The following is a 16,492-nucleotide window of genomic DNA, read 5'->3' on the forward strand; positions in this document are numbered from 1 at the left end:
ACTACATCAGTGGAGGGCATTAGCAGCCACTGGGTGGCTTCTGTCTGCCAAGCAGGGGTCCAGTGATCTCTAGGACTGACATCTTTGTCGTTGGCTTAACGCTTTCCTTCCCCTGCCATCCCGGCTGCCTTGCCATAGCCCTGCAGCCCTGGGAACAGAGCCAGGCGAGAAAGATCCGGGAGCCCTCCAAAGGCGGGAGCTCCGGTCCCTCCTGGAAATTAGCTGAGCTTCTGCTCCCCATCTGCAACACACTCCGGCTCCCACTTTCTGAGTTTCCACAACTCCCCTTGTCGCCTCCCTCATTCCCTTCTTCCAGTTCACACCACCCCTGGGGGCAGCTGAGCGGTAGCTGATGCGACCCAGTGCCCTCATTCACTCTCTCTGACTCATCTTACAGTCTGTCTCGCCTGTTTTCCCTGCCCGCCACCTCTAGGCTCCCCGTTCCCTTTGTTCTCCCCTCACTGTGTACAAACACCATGCCTGTCTCCTTGGAGTCTCCTTTCATATTTACCTCGGGCCTCAGGGGATGGGAGGGTGTCCAAGTGTCTGAGGGTTTGTGATTGTCATTAGTGCCCTGTTTATCAGTAGTCATTAGCCATCCATACTTACCTCGTGTCTCCGGGAGGGGGGGCTTGATAGCATACTAGACCTGAGAGGTAGGGAGAGTTGGTAAAGTCACAGGCAGACCCACAGCTGAGGTTATGCCTCTGTACAATGGCGACTCCAGTGTTTGTGTACAATGCACATACTGCAGTGAGGACTGGGATGCCCGTAGCTTGATCTGGAGAAGGCCCACTTTAATTGTGCAAGGAACACTTTTTTTTTTTTTTTTTTTTTTTGCGGTATGCGGGCCTCTCACTGCTGTGGCCTCTCCCGTTGCGGAGCACAGGCTCCGGACGCGCAGGCTCAGCGGCCATGGCTCACGGGCCCAGCCGCTCTGCAGCATGTGGGATCTTCCCGGACTGGGGCACGAACCCGCGTCCCCTGCATCGGCAGGCGGACTCTCAACCACTGCGCCACCAGGGAAGCCCCGGAACATTTTTTAATGACTGTTTTAATTTTGAGCTTAAGTTTTTGAGGGCTCGGGCTAGATGATTTCTAAAGCTTTGGTTCTAGATCTTTAGAAGGAAAGAAGAGTACGTATGTAGGGGAGGCAAGGGCTGCAGATGAGACAATATGCAGGCTGGAACTGACGGGGGGACTGGAAGAGGTAGAAACAACAGCACTGCTTGTTGATCCCCAAGTAAGTAGGTCTGGAGGGAGGGGGCGGGGTGCTGCTTGGCTAGAGCCCAACTCTCTCTGTGGTGGGTATGGGAAAGAGACCCTGCAGAAGCTGCCCCCAAAGCCAGAGGGATGAGGTCACTACAGAGAGTACAGACCGCACTGAATTTTTACTGTCTATTTGTGGGCCCCTCTTCTTCCTCCTATTTCTCAGCATTGGCATTAACCATAAACAGTTATGCAAGAGGTGTTTCAAGCCCGAGAAACAACAATAATTGCAAGAATAATGCCATTTACTTAACACTTGCCACGAGCCAAGCCCTATACCATATATGGTATACAAATTATCTCATGTAATCCCTACAAGCATCTTCCATGAAAGGTGTTATTACTGTTCCCATTTTATACATGAGAAAACTGAGGATTTATGACTTGCCCAAGGCCTTATGGTTTGTATATGGCAAATCTAGTTGAGCCCAGGTTGGTTTGACACAAACTTGGATCCTCTTTTATGCTTAAAGAATCAGGAACATTGGGCTGGGAACTGGTTGCTGGGGAGGTGGTGAAAAATGACAGGAGCTGGTGTAAACGCGTTGAGTTTAAGGTGACAAGAGTCCCGCAGGCGGCAGGAGGTGGAGCAGGGGAGTTTAGAAGCAAGCACGGGACCGGAAGTGGAGTTTGGGGGCTCATCTGTAGAAGAGGGCTCCAGTGAGCCCCCTGGCCCTCTGTTCTGGATGCTCTCTCCCTTTATGTAAGTGACTCCCAAATCAAGGTCTCCTGTCCAGGTCTTTGCTGACCTTTTTTTGTAGAGTGCTGTTTTCGGGGCATGGATATCAGAGTCAGGCAGGCCTGGGTTTAGTGATTTACTAGTTCTGAGACCTCAGTTTCCTCATCTGTAAAATGGGATAGTAACAGTACCTATGTCATAGTTCTATTGAGAGGATGATAATCGACATTAAAGCACTTTGCATAGTTCCTGGCGTGTAAGCGTTCGTAAATAATAACTTTATTACTGTTATCTTCAACTGCTTAATGGATGTTTTCACTTGACTACCTTCCTGATATGTTAAACATATCACATTTTCGTCTGGCATTCAAGGCCTACCAGAGTCTGGCTGTAATATATGTCATCAATCTCGCCTGCCTAAGCAAGAGATAAGAGAAGCTAACAGCCAACTCGTCTACCCCATACTTTGAACTCAGGATGTACCTCACTGCCCTTCTGCTGATTGCACTGTTTTTGTATCCTCGATTATCCTGGTAACCAGGGAGTGGGAGTTACAGGAGCAGGTTAAGCTCAATGTAAAGAACTTCTTAATAGTTAGAATCGATCTACTTCTAGAGATAATGGGCTCCAATCCCTGGAAGTGTCCGAGGAGAAACTGAATGTCACAGTTGCTCTAAAGGGATTCAGGTACCAGAAAAGCCATTGAACTAGGTGATCTTTAAAGTCCCCTCCTCTTCAAAGTCCTTAATTGTTAAAAGTAGTAAAAGTAGTATTTTTTAAAGCAAAATATGAAATGTTCGGTTCATCTTTTTGAAAATTAAGGTGACAGGATTTAAATGTTAATGAAGGAGATCAACCAATAATAGAGATATTTCCAGCTCTCTATCATGGCCAATTAGAGAAAGACAATGAGAAGCAGAAAATAGAAGAAAATGGGAGGAAAGACAGGAAAGAAGTAGAGGGGGACAGTGAAGAGGGGAAAGAGAAATGGAGTCACAGAGTCGGGAAGAAAGAAGGAGAGAGAGTGCGTAAGGGGTGGACAGCAGTGTTTCTGGGGAGGAGAAACCCCAACTGGGAGAGAAAATGCTCTGGGGGAGAGAGTGAAATAGCATGGTTCCAGTCTCCTGATCTTAAGGTTAGTCTCCACATAGGGCTGTGTCCAGTCTCTAGAGACTCCCCAATAATCTGGGGAGTGTCTACGATCCCAAAACTGGCCTGGTTCCTTCCACATGTCCCCAAGGACACCAGCCCCACACCAGACACTCTGAGACTTACAGGGCCGGGTCGTCACGGAACTGTGCGCACCCGCACCTCCATCCCAGCTGAGTCGTCCATGATCCTTAAGAGAAGAAGCCTCACCATAGCAAGTGACCAGAGCTCCAGGCTGGGTCTGGTATCTAGGTCAGAGTCCATGGCCTCTTGGCACTGTTGGGAGCAGTAACTTTCATTCCTTCGTCTCCCTGGTGGGTGTGGTCAGTTAACAGAATTTCCATGAGCTGGGGGCATTTGGTAATATAAAGGTTGGACCGGCAGGAAGCGTTTAAGACTAATACATTTGCATCAGAGGTTCTGGGATTCAAGTTATGTTGGGGCTCAGCAGGCCTTTTGGTCCAGTGTTGGGTGTCTCTTGCTGTGTGTTGGCTGGCGGAGTGTATTATCATATTGCCCTTAGTCATCTCCAGCCCCCGGATAGCGCAAGATTGGATGAAGTGGCTGTGATAATGTTCTCATTGTGCTCTGAGGACTAGGAGGAAGGGCCTGGAATTCAGGGGGAGAAGGGTACCCCCTCCCATCTGTGCCCTGCCAGCCTGCTGTCCCTAGTCAGTCTGGGGCACTTCTGGGGCCAGCTGGGCCTGAGAGCTGCTGAATCAGGTAGCCTGAGTAGATAAGAAAATGGTCTCGCTTCCCACCAATCCAGCCCTTCAGCCATGGGAGCTGCACAAGGCAGACTCCGTGCTCAGAGCTTATAGGGCACCTGTACCAGTGCTTTGGAGTATATCTAGAATTTTTAATACCCCGAGGAATTCCTGGGCATTAAATCCTGGTCAGACTAAAGACTTACTTTCTAGTTGTCTCCTTTTCCTCTCAGATGTACTTCACTGAGGGGTGCCAGGCCCTGGGTTGAACTGTTTCTGCGGTGGTAGGTAATGGACCTGCAGGCTTTCTCCTTTCTTCAAGTGAGCCAGCAGAATAATAATAACAGCAACAACTGGAATAATAACGGTAGCTACCGCTTCTTTAGTGCATGTTTAATGCCAAGTACTCGCCGTACTCTCGCATTGTTTGATTCAGTCTCCACAGTAGCACCATGAAGTAGTAGTGTTTTAATCTCCATGTGACAAATGAGGATACTAAGGCCCAGTAACAACGAGGGAACCATCCAAGGTCACATGCCTGTGAGGTGTTAGCACCAGCATATGAGCCTATGTCTGCGTGACTCCAAAGCCCACGACCTTCCCCTCCACACTGTATCACCAACTCAGAAAGGAAGGCTCCACGCCAGATCCCTGGCTGGTAGGCCCCAGTGGGAGCACTTGTCTGCTGAGATGCTTGACTCAACTCTGTCCTTCCACATGATGCAAACCCCCAGCCTCTGACCTCAGCCTAGAGCCGTTCATTCATATAATCGACAAGTCTTTGTTAACACTATGACCAACAATACAAATCAGTAGATAGGGTTAACCTTGTCTTTAAATTGTTTAAGTTTCTGGAATGAATCACAAGAACTCACCAATAATGGTTATCTCTAGGGATTTTAATAGGAAGGGGGCTTTTATTTTTCACTTTATAGTGTTTTTACAACAAGCATATATTACTTTGTTAATTAAACAAAAACAAATCTAGAATTTTTAAAGGAGAGAAATATATAAAAGAAATGTGTTAATACATGGTTGGAAGATTGGCTTAAGTGAATAATTGAGGGGAATCCAGAGTTGATAATGATTCTTAATGATACCCAATTATTGGTAATCCTGTGACTTTGGACAAGTCACTTCCCCTCCCAGGGACTGTAAGAAATGATCAGTAGATGATTCCTTGCTCTCTGCACCATTTGCCTATTCATCTTGGAAGCAGTGGGTCAGGAGCCCAGGGTGAGAGACAGCCTGGATGAGGGGCAGTGAGGGCTGGAGAGGAATGACCAAGCACTACCTGGAAGCTGGAGGCTGAACGACCCAGGATCTGTAAAATACTGAGTCTGCACCTTATGGATCCTTAGGTCTTATTTATCCATTGCTGGCTTTGTTGCGTTCTGTTGTCTGGCTGGGTTCGCATCCCTGGTGCTGGAGAGAAACCCTTTAGAACAACACAAATAAGTGAGGGAAGTAGGGGAGAAAGACAAGGTGAGGATCAGATCTGAAGTGCTCATGGTTTTCTCGCTCAAGTAGATGGGCTGATTTTTTTCTTCCTGCTTGTCTCCAGGGTGGACTGAAGCATTTCTGGGCATCCGTACCCTGTCCAGGGCAAGGCTGGAAGTAGAGTCCAGCTTACCTCACTCCCCAGCCAATATGTTTCCTGATCTCTAATTGTTCCTTCTTCTTGATGAGAGAATTACTAGCATTTGAAAGACCATTTATGTAGATTTTTGAGCCATCCAAGGAGACTCAAGGCAGGAAACTCGGACGCGGTTTCCTGATTTATGTTCCCCAAGGCAGAGAACCACTGAAAATAGCACTATTCTTCCCCCCACCATTGTCTCTTTCATTTCTTCTTCCCTTACTGCTGGTTCCTTGAGATCTATAACCAGTGGCCGCAAAAGGAGAAGCAGGTCTGTGATGGTAGGCATGGCCGTATTTCCTAAGAGGTGGGAGCCAGGATTGTTGCAGTAGTTATTTTGTTTTGCTCTTTGTGATGAGTGGTGGGTAAATGTCAATCAGGTACTGGAACAGCAAGTAACCACTGACATTTGATTGTACATTATCATTTACCAGGTAGTTCCACATCTATTATGCAACTCACCATTCTTACCCAAAGCCTGCAAGGTTAGTGGGTATTTGCCCCATTTTACGGATGAGAAAACTGAAGTCCAGGAGCTGATGCCCTAGATTTCTTAGCAAATAGGATGGTAGAGTGTGTACCAGGATTCAAGTTCTCTGACTGTCATGCCCAGTGCCCTTTACATCTTTCCACCATGGAACTTGTGAGGTGGCCCTTCCCGTGAGCGTTCGGGTTTCAGCCTCTCTGGGGGACCCTAGTATTACTGGCGACCTCCCCCCACACACGCAGTTAAGAGCTCTATCCCGCTTATCTCAGAGGCCCCTATAAGAACTTCACACAGGCAGAAGCGACTTCAGCAGAACCCTGCCTGTTTCATCTGGAAGAGAAAGAAATGGTGCCCTGAGCTTTCCTGATGGTTCCTGAGTTGGCAAAGGTGCTAAGACCAAATGTTGCTTTCCTCCAAGGCACCTTTCTGCCTGAACCCAGGAGAAAGCTGTGGAGCAAGAAAAAGGACCCGGGACTTGGAATTAGGAGGCTGATCTTTAAATACCACTTCTGCCGCTCCATAACCTCAAGCAAGTCACTTCACCTGTCTGAGCCTTAGTTTCCTTTTATGTCAAACGGGGATCATACTCGTTATCTCATAAGGTTCTTGTGATGATGAAATAGGATGATTAATGCAAAAAGGACCTAGCCCAGCCACAGGCACATGGCACGTTGCATCTGAGACTCCTGTCTCCTGCAGAATGTCATAGATTAGCTGGCAGTGGAGCGCGGAGCCTGTTTGGCTTCTCTGTAAAATCATCCTTGATGATATCTCCTCAGAAGGGTGGCTGTCTGGGCCCGGCTGTCTCCATTCTGGCTTTCCAGATCAGCACTTAATGAGTGCTGGGGTCTCCTTCCTCCTCCTGATTTTGCACTACAGTTGCTCCTGGAATGGGAAAAGGTGAGTCTCTCACCTTTATCCCAAGCTGTATCTGCAAGCTGACATGGTCCCTGTGGTGATCTTGGCTGTTAATTGTCACAGCAGCTGACCTGCCTCTCATACCTGGAATCGAGGACCCTAATCGAGTTGGGAAATTATTTGGAGAGTTGCATAGTCAATATAAGAGCAGACACACATACCGATTCCGTAATTATGAGACTCCAGGCTTAGAATTCTCCATCTCCGGGCCTCAGTTTTGTCATCTGTAAAGCAAAGGCGGTAGGGGTGATTCCCTGAGGTCACCTTAGTTATCCGGTGATTCGTTTCCCTCTTGCAAGAGTCAGACCGTGTCCTTGGAGCTCCCAGCCCTGTCTTTTCCACCCCACGGCCTCTGCTGGCCTTTTAGTTACAATGGACATATTTAGAACCAGTAGAACCAAACCCAGTCCTGTCCACAGGCCCCACCCACCTGGACTCTTTTGCCCTGAGACATCACAAGGGCAGCATTAACTGGGGCAGCTAAGAGCTCTAGGGAACTTTTCCTGGGGACTAGAAACCCCATATTCTGCTAGTGCCCTCCCAGCCCGAAGTGGGCCCAGGGATTTGAGGCATCCCTGTCCCTCCCTGCCCTCCTTAGGTGATTAAAGTTAAAGACAGAGATCTCTGAGGAGAAGGAGGAGACGGCCACTGGTATCCTCCAAGAAATGGGGAAAAGCAAGAGCAAAAAAGCTGTTTCTAAGCAAAGAACTGCAGCCATGCATGACATACCTCAGAGCGGGGGATGAAACAGGCAGCAATGAACTGAGACTGGGGAGAAGCGGGCACTGAGGCCCTGCACCTGGATTGGGGCCCACCCCCAGATTTCGTGCCAGGACCAGCCCCGTCTTCTAGCACGAGGCAGGTTCTGTCAGGCAGGCTTGGCTGACAGTGTGGGCTGGGCCGGTGGGCAAGACTTGGCGAGAAACCGGTAAGGCACATTCGGTTGTCATTTAAATCACATGTGTGTCGGGGCAGGGCTAGGCAGAGAAGCATAGGGGCAGTGGACAAATGGAATGGGGTGATGCGGGCAGTCAGGCATCGTCCAGGAACTCTCTTCATGGAGCCCAGGGCCTGGCCAGAAGGAGACATCCTGAAGCGAGATTTCCAGGTCCAAGGAGGAGGTTTAACACGAAGCCTGATGAGCAAGAATCAGCGCAGAAACCAGTCCTGGGAATCACGTCGTGGGGGTGGCAGTGGGAGGAGGGTTGGGACTTGGAGGCCCTGGTAGTCTCGGCTGATGCATCAGATTCCGGGCCTGATTGGCAGCTGAAGTTCTGCCTGACAATGTCCAAATGGGTTTCTTGAGCTACGTGTGGGCAGCTGGAGAAGGTGTGGGCCGAACAAACAAAGAATCGTTTTGAATCAGGTCCATCTCCACACTTTAAAATCACCACAAAAAAAAAAAAAGAAGCATAAAGGAGCATTTTGTAAAAAGAGAGATCAGACCTTTGCAAGTCTACCGCAAAGGTATAGAGAATATAAAATAAATGGGAGGCTCAATTTTCTATCTCTTATTAAGTAAAATTGAAAGTCATGATAATACTTGATGACTATGACATTGTAATAAAAATGGTTCCATTATTTATTGCTGGCAGTGGTTTAGAAAGGTAACTTGACAGTATGTTCTAAGATATACGAAATGTTTACAGCCCTCTGTCCACTCCTGAAATTTCCTTCTGAGAAAGTCTCTAAAAAAGCAAAAAATTGGGAATTCCCTGGCAGTCCAGTGGTTAGGACTCAGTGCTCTCACTGCCGAGGGCCTGGGTTCAATCCTTGGTTGGGGAACTAAGATCCCACAAGCCACGCTGCTTGGCCAAAAAAATTATATGCACAGAGTGTTTATTGTAAACATTAAGCAAACAACCAAAATATCTTATAATGGGGGTTAATTAAATATATTATAAATCATCCACTCTAAACATTATGCAGTCATTAAACATATAATCATAAACCTTATGGAAGTAACAGGAAATTCTTGAGATATTTGATGAAATGGAAATAGCAGGACATAAACTTATATTTATACCATGTCTATAGATGTGAAAAAATGATGTGTGCATATGGAAAAATCTGGGGGAAAAAGCTAATTAATTAGCTATGAGAAGGAATACATGAATTTTTTCCCATTTTGTTTTATTTCTGTGGTTATTTGATGTTAGTGCAGTTTTTTTTCTGAAAGCGGAAAAAGACAATAAAAGGTTAAAAATGTGTCCCCAGAACCCTTTAATGAACTGTGAGGTATTTAATCCAGTACCCCTGAGATAATGCATTCCATACATTTATTACCTTCTGTAAACAGAACTTCTCTTTGTTCTAAAACTCAAGGTACAAGGTCTTACTCTCCGTACTAGGGATTGATTGGAAAAGCCTGGAGCTTTCCTTTTCACACCTGTTTTGATGGTATAATTTCCAGGTCTATCCTCTTAACCTTTCTTTGTCTTTGCCAACTAAAGAGTCCTATTTTTTTTAAGTCTCTTATAATAGCCCTTGCATGGTTTTAGCTGCCCTTCTCTGGATCTTCTCTCTCCTTCAAGTCCCCGGAGATGCAGCAAGGGACTACACACAGTACTCCAGATTCAGCTGCATCATAGTTTTATATTAGGGTAGAATGATTTTTGTGTTGTTTCCAAAAAGCCTTGGTGATGGTGCCTGGCCAGATGCTCTTAGCTTTTTTAGCTGTGGCAGCATATTAAGCCAACGTCTTCTGGGAACAATAGAGAATTACTCCCCCTCTTTTCCCTCTGTTTTGGTTTATAACTGATGGCTCACAGCTATCATTTAATGAGTAGAGCGAAGATTACTTTTTCTCAAAATGTAAAACTCTAACTGACGCTCATCTGCCATTTTTTGGTCAGCTCACACGGCCTAGAAATTCTGCTTTTTACCACCTGCAAGAATCTGGGGGCATCTGTGAAGTTGGTATTTTACCTGTACACCCTTTCTTGCATGATTTCTGATGGAAGTCAGTACCCCCATTTAACATTTGGACATTTTTCCACCTAGAGAGGTGCCTGTTCATTTCTGTTTCCTTTCCCTCATCCCCCTCCCGTTTCTCTGTCTCCTCACCCCCTCCCCCATGTAACTTTGAGTAACCTCTGATGTAGGACCTTGCCAGGAGCATTTTAACCTCTAAAGTTCTGGCCACTGGCTTCCCCATGGACTGAAATAATCTATTTTGTCCCTGAAAGGACTCTTGGAGATTAGTCAGACATGATTTCCTCTTGCTGGAAACGCGTTGCTTTTCTTTTAGCAGGTTCTGCTTCCTAAAGCACGCCACACGTTGTCTGCAGTAGGAAGAGCATGGGCTTTGGAGCCAGGCAGACCTGGGTCTGGATTCTCCATTTAAACTGAACAGCTGTGATGTGACCTTGGATGGATTACTTAACCTCTTTGAGCTTTCGGCAGAAAAATGATGGTGTTAATAATATGCTACTTAAAACACATCGCACAGGTCACCTGGGGGTCTCGGATGCTGAGTCACTGGGTCTGCATAGGGCCTGAGATTCTGCATTTCTAACAAGTTCTCAGATAATGCTGATTCTGGGGACTGCTAAAAGCAGGGATTCCCAAATTTGCACACTGGAATCCCCTGGGAACCTTTGAAAACCACCGATGCCTGGACCTCACCACCTGCCCCCTCCATTTCCAGTTTAACTGGCAGTGGGATGTAGCCTGGGCACTGAGCCTTTTAAAAGCTCCCCAGGTGATTCTAATGTACATCAACGTTTGAGACTCAATGCCTGAAGGGTTATTAGCAGAAGTAAGTGTGAGACACCTGGCGCATAGCAGGTGCAAAGAAAAGGATGGTTTTCTTTCTCTTGGTGCCTTGCCCTGTGCTTCTCTCTCCATCCTCATCCCCAGTCTTTACATCAGGTAGGAGAAAGCAGGGCATCAGCTGTCGCCCTGTGTCTTCCTTACTAGAGTCTCCTCTAGAGCATCTGGCTTGGGAGTTCTCACTGCCACTTGTGAGGGGAAGGGACCAAGATAACCCTGCCATGTGGCCTGGCACTGGGAGTTTCAAAAGCGCCCCAGGCGATTCTAATACGCAACCTATTTTGAGAACTAGTGTCTTTCTATTCGGTGGCAAAGAGTGAAGAACACTAGGGCCACATAACATGCCAAGGGAAGTGTGAGGACTCAGGGCTGGAGCAGGCAAGTGTGTCCTAGAATGGGGGGCCAGGCCAGATACCAGGTCCCCCCAAATGCCATTACAGTTAGAGGGATCAGTTATCCATGGCCTGCAGCAGTCGGGGGCTTCCTCTGTGGACAAGGAAGCTTCCTCCTTCCTCCCTCTTCACACCCAGCCCATCCCTCCTGCCAGGCTTCCCAGATGCCCAGACCCTGCTTCTCTGCCCCTTAGCCAGTGCATGTGGCTTGACCAATTGAAGGAGAAGCTGAGGTGAAGATCCAGTTCTGCTCTGGATGAGTGAGCCCAGAGAAAGGACCTGGAACCCCCCTCTGAGGCTACCCCAAGGAGTCCTTTCTGTTCATCAAACATATTGAGCATTTACTGTGTGCCAGGCACTGTGCTAAGTCCCAAGACTCAGATCCGAGTAAGACATGGTTCCTGACCTGAAGGAGCACACAGAGGAGACAGGATGTAAACAAATGATGGGACAATATGGGAAAATAGTAGGAAAGTGTCCTAGCTATTGAGGAGGCCTAAGGGAGGAAATGTGCAGAGTTGAGGGAATCAGAAAACTTCCCAAGATGCTCAAGCTGTGTCTCGCAGGGAAAGTAGCCATTTTCCAGGTGGATGTGAAGCGGGGAGAGAAGCCTGGTCTTGTGAAAAGGCACAGCCCACGCAGGGGGCTGGGATTCTTTTGGCAAAGCTGGAGCACAGAGCACATGTGGGGAGTAGGTGAGACCAGCCCACGGGGCCAGTAACTGCTACAGACTTTGTGGTTCATCCTGCAAGGAATGGAGCCCCTTTCAATAGTTTGCAGCAGAGGAGAGGCATGTTCAGACTTGTGTGGTTGGCGGATCCCCTTGGGTGTCATGTGGAGAGGGCTGGAAGGGGAAACTGAGGTGGGGGGAGATCCTGGCAATGATCCAGGTGAGTCATGGGGACCACAGTGAAGTGAGCCGTTGTGATGAGGATGAAAAGGAGGGAAGAAGGTGAGCTGTACCCAGAAGACAGACTTGATGGGATTTAATGACTGGCCAGATGAAGGGGCTGAGTGAGCTGCAGGGCGGGGACTCAGGTGAGGTGGGTAAGGTGCCTGGGGCACACAATTTAAGGAGTCACTCATGCAAAGGGTGGACAAGTGTGACCGTGAGAGAGAAGGAGTCTGTGCTGTGGAGGTGGGTGGATGGTGAGATGGTAGCCAGGAGCAGGGCCTGGGGGAGGTGCTAGTGCAGGCCTGGCTACGCTGCCATGGGGAGGGTGCCTTGCTTGGCAACAGCTCCCTCTGAGGCTGCGTGGGGCGGCTCTGACTGGCCCTGCTTCACTCCGTGTCCTCTGTCACCCTCACACAGCCCAACCTCTGACCCCGCGAAAGCAACCTTCGACCCCTGTCCTGCTCTGTCCTCCGTGACGGATGGTACAGGGACCCCCTGCTCCCCTATCCTGCCAGCACACCCTGCTTGGAGAGTCCTCAGGCAGGTCAGTGGCTCAAGGTGATTTCAACCTTCCAGGGGGCCTGGGATGAAATCAGTGGACAGCTGGCATGCCCCGGGCAGCACCCTCTGACTAGCAATAATGAAAATGCATTTTTTTAAATTAATTAATTTATTTATTTTTGGCTGCTTTGGGTCTTCGTTGCTGCGCGCGGGCTTTCTCTAGTTGCGGCGAGTGGGGGCTACTCTTCGTTGCGGTGAGTGGGGGCTACTCTTCGTTGCGGTGCGCGGGCTTCTCATTGCAGTGGCTTCTCTTGTTGCGGAGCACGGGCTCTAGGCACGTGGGCTTCAGTGGTTGCAGCACGTGGGCTCAGTAGTTGTGGCTCGCGTGCTCTAGAGCACAGGCTCAGTAGCTGTGGTGCACTGGCTTAGCTGCTCCGTGGCCTGTTGGATCCTCTCGGACCAGGGCTCGAACCCGTGTCCCCTGCGTTGGGAGGTGGATTCTTAACCACTGCGCCACCAGGGAAGTCCCTGAAAATGCATTTTAATGTAGTCACAACTTAAACAGTTTCCCCTACTCCTTTATTATTTAAGCTTCAGATTCAACCATCACCTATGGAATGTCTGTGCCAAGTGCTGGGTCGGGCTGGGGGTGCTGCACACAGCGCAGGGGCTCAGTGGGGAGACTGGCGTGGAGCTCAGATCTCACCCCTGTTAACTAGCTGCATGGCCTGAGGCTAGTTCCTCTCAGTTTCTTGTTGCCTGGGGTCTCTCTGGGGGTAAGGATGGAGACACCTGGCAGGTAGCGGTAGCACTCAGCAGATGTTTGCTGTGGCTTTCCTTCCCGGAGCAGAGGCGGCTCCAGGGTTATGGACGTGAGAGGTGACAGATAACTCGGCCGAGACCTTGCAGTTGGTGGGTAGAGCCCAAGTCTTTCTGGCCATCTCCAAAGCTCATGCTGCTTCTGGGGCCCCATGCGCCCTTTAGTGCTGCAGAGTTTTCTCCCTTTGGCTTTTCTTCTGTTTTCCAGCTGAAGATTAGAGCCTTTCCTGCTGCCTGTGTGAGAACCCCCTTCCTGAGTCAGGAGTCAGTTACCTAAAGGGCTGGGATGCCCAGTGACTGTATCCGGTGTCTCCCTGCCTCCTAACACCAGCTGGGTCCTGTTGCCAGGATTAGGTTGCCACCCGCACTCCCTTCCCAAGCGTGGTGAACCAGCCTTCCGTATATCCAAAGCAAAGCTTCCATATCCAAAGCAAACAGAGCAGGTGCCCTGTATTCTCTGAGGGATTCCCTCTCTTTGTCTCACCTAATGGTCCTGCTGAGAATGGGAGCCTTGTGCTGGGGCCCAGGAGGCTGGAGGGGGAAACTTGCTGAGGGTCATGAGGCTCCTTCTGGGACACATCTTCTGTCCCCTCCTGGAAGGACCACAAAACAGAGAAGCCAGACCTCTCAAGCTGGGGCTGCTGTGGCCCTTTGAAAAGCCCCAAAGCCCATCTCTTCAGCCCTCTGTGTCCGCAGGCCATGGAGAGCAAGCTGCTCATCGGGGGCAGGAACATCATGGACCACACCAACGAACAGCAGAAGATGCTGGAGCTGAAGAGGCAGGAGATTGCCGAGCAGGTAGGGCAGGGGTCTTCAGGTCCCTGGGTTGGGTGGGAGGGGCACATGGCCTTGAGGTCGCACGGGGGTGCTTAGGGCAGTGAGCCATCGTGGGCTCAGTATCCCTGGAATTACAGCGCTGAGAACCTAAGGCATGCTGCCCTGCATCCCTTGGGTCCACTGCCCAGGTGGTGGCTCTCCATGAGGACAGCCTCCGTAAGGCACCTGGTACTAATTCCTGGGCCTTCCACAAAGGTGTGTGTTCTTTGCCAACTGCAGGACTGTGCCCTAAATCATCAAGAACCACAGTTTGTTCGTCTTACCAATCAATTGTGATACTACATGGGAGAGGCTGAGGCAGCTGGAAAGCCAGTATCTGGGCATCGGTATACGGGGTCGACACCCCTGGAATGCCACAGCTGTTAGGGCTGAGGTCTCCTTCCATGGGGGGTAGTGCCTTGGCAAAAGCGTGGCCATATGAGCTGAGAAGAAGGTTCAGAGAGGCTCCACTGAGGATGAGGTGGGAGCAATGGATGTGGGCCATGGGGTGCTCCCTGCTGCCTCCTGGCGCCCGTGGTCATGACGAAGCCAGGTTCCATGAGAGGCAGAGCTCCCCAGTACGTGCTGCCCCGCTGAGTCCTGCGCCCTGCCTTGGCCTAGAAACGCCGCGAACGGGAAATGCAGCAGGAGATGATGCTCCGAGACGAGGAGACCATGGAGCTCCGGGGCACCTACACGTCCCTGCAGCAGGAGGTGGAGGTCAAAACCAAGAAACTCAAGAAGGTGAGATGCCACACAGAACTGGGTCAAGGTGTGTAAAGGCCTGGCAGCCTCTGCCGGAGACGTCACCTGCCCAAGGGGCGTGTGCTTTAGCGACCCCCTCCCCAATTTGCTTGGACTGCTGACCCCCTGAGTTACACTCCGTGGGTGCTGGGTGAGGAGCGGGGGGTAGGCGGGGGTCTGGGTGGGGTGGGATAGAGCCTTTCCTCCTGGGCCAGGAGGGGCCGGACAGGCTGGGAACACTTTTACTTCCACTCTCCAGGGTTGCCATCCTCGTGGTCCTGGGTAACTTCCCCCTTTACTCTGGTGTCACCAGTGAGTCACAGTTTGGATAACCAGGCACAGAGCAGGCCAGGGGAGTGGTGGGGAAACCTGAGGAGACTCGAGCCTGGGAGCACTGAGAGGGAGCACAGGGCTCTCCAGGGATGAGAATGTTGGCCGCCAGGACCCTGCAAAGTCCATGGCCAGGGAAAGGCGTGTGCCTGAGCTGAGGGCCTAGGGCAGGAAGCAGCAAATTCCAGTCTGGATTCTGGGAAGAACCTGGAGAGCCCTTAGATTGCTGAGGTGGCTGCCCCAGAGCAGGCCAGGCAGAGGCCCAGCTCCAGTGGCAGTTTCCAGGGACACACCTTTCAGTGGGTTAGGGGTGGGACAGGAAGGTTGGAGCTGCCCTCCACACCCCTACTTTTTTTTTTTTTTTTTCTGTACGCGGGCCTCTCACTGTCGTGGCCTCTCCCGTTGCGGAGCACAGGCTCCAGACGCGCAGGCTCAGCGGCCACGGCTCACGGGCCCAGCCGCTCCGCGGCATGTGGGATCTTCCCACACCGGGGCACGAACCCGCGTCCCCTGCATCGGCAGGCGGACTCTCAACCACTGCGCCACCAGGGGAGCCCCACACCCCTACTTTTGAGAGCCGCTGGAGAGGCAGGAGTAGGATGGGTCACCTTGCAAACTGGCTGTGGCTCCCTTCCTTCCCTGAGCCCTGGACGGCAGTCCTGATACTTGCGTCCTGATTCCGGCTCTTCTGTTACCTCGTTGTATAACCTTGAGCAAGTCTGTGCCTGAGTTTCCTCACCTATAAAAGGGGGTGTTGGATCAGAAGTTCCCTCGCATCCCTTCAGATTTGAACATTGCGCGATGTGGACAGCAGCTGAGAGAGCAGGTTAACAGGCCAGAGTGTGGGAGGGACAGGGCAGCCTTTAGAATAACCCATTCCGATGGATGGTGGGGCAGGAGGGAGCTTCAGAGGTGGGCCCTGGGCTCGTCCTGGACCGAGCTGGTGGACCCTGAGCCTGCAGCTGCCGGGACCCAGGCTGGGTGAGCGGAGTGGAGCCACATTGGTTGCCACACTGCACAGCCTCTGAGCTGCCCCTGTCCCCACCCAGCTCTACGCCAAGCTGCAGGCGGTGAAGGCGGAGATTCAGGACCAGCACGATGAGTACATCCGCGTGCGGCAGGACCTAGAAGAGGCACAGAATGAGCAGACCCGGGAGCTCAAGCTCAAGTAGGGCCCCTCCTCTATCCATCTGGGGCTCTCACAGCCATCCCTCAGGCCCTGGGCCTCTCCCTGACAGGCTCCTCTCTTTCCTGAAGGCTTCATTCCGACTGTCTCCTCACCCATGTCCATGTACCTTAGGAACAGAGTGTGTCTGAGGGATGGGGGAGGGGCCCATTGGAGTTTCCTCTACCTCCTGTTTCCTCCTTCCTCT

General features: G+C 50.6%; 1 protein-coding gene across 1 annotated transcript in view; it reads left to right on the forward strand.

Moving 5' to 3' along the window:
- The window catches only part of KIF3C (kinesin family member 3C), a 35,235-nt gene that overhangs the window by 4,669 nt on the left and 14,074 nt on the right, over nt 1-16,492 (forward strand). Inside the window, exons 2-4 of the mRNA XM_065890699.1 lie at nt 13,926-14,027; nt 14,667-14,789; nt 16,169-16,287. Coding sequence (XP_065746771.1) covers nt 13,926-14,027; nt 14,667-14,789; nt 16,169-16,287 — 344 coding nt within the window. The remainder of the gene's footprint in view (nt 1-13,925; nt 14,028-14,666; nt 14,790-16,168; nt 16,288-16,492) is intronic.

Source organism: Phocoena phocoena, chromosome 14 (assembly GCF_963924675.1).
Source record: "Phocoena phocoena chromosome 14, mPhoPho1.1, whole genome shotgun sequence".
NCBI lineage: Eukaryota > Metazoa > Chordata > Mammalia > Artiodactyla > Phocoenidae > Phocoena > Phocoena phocoena.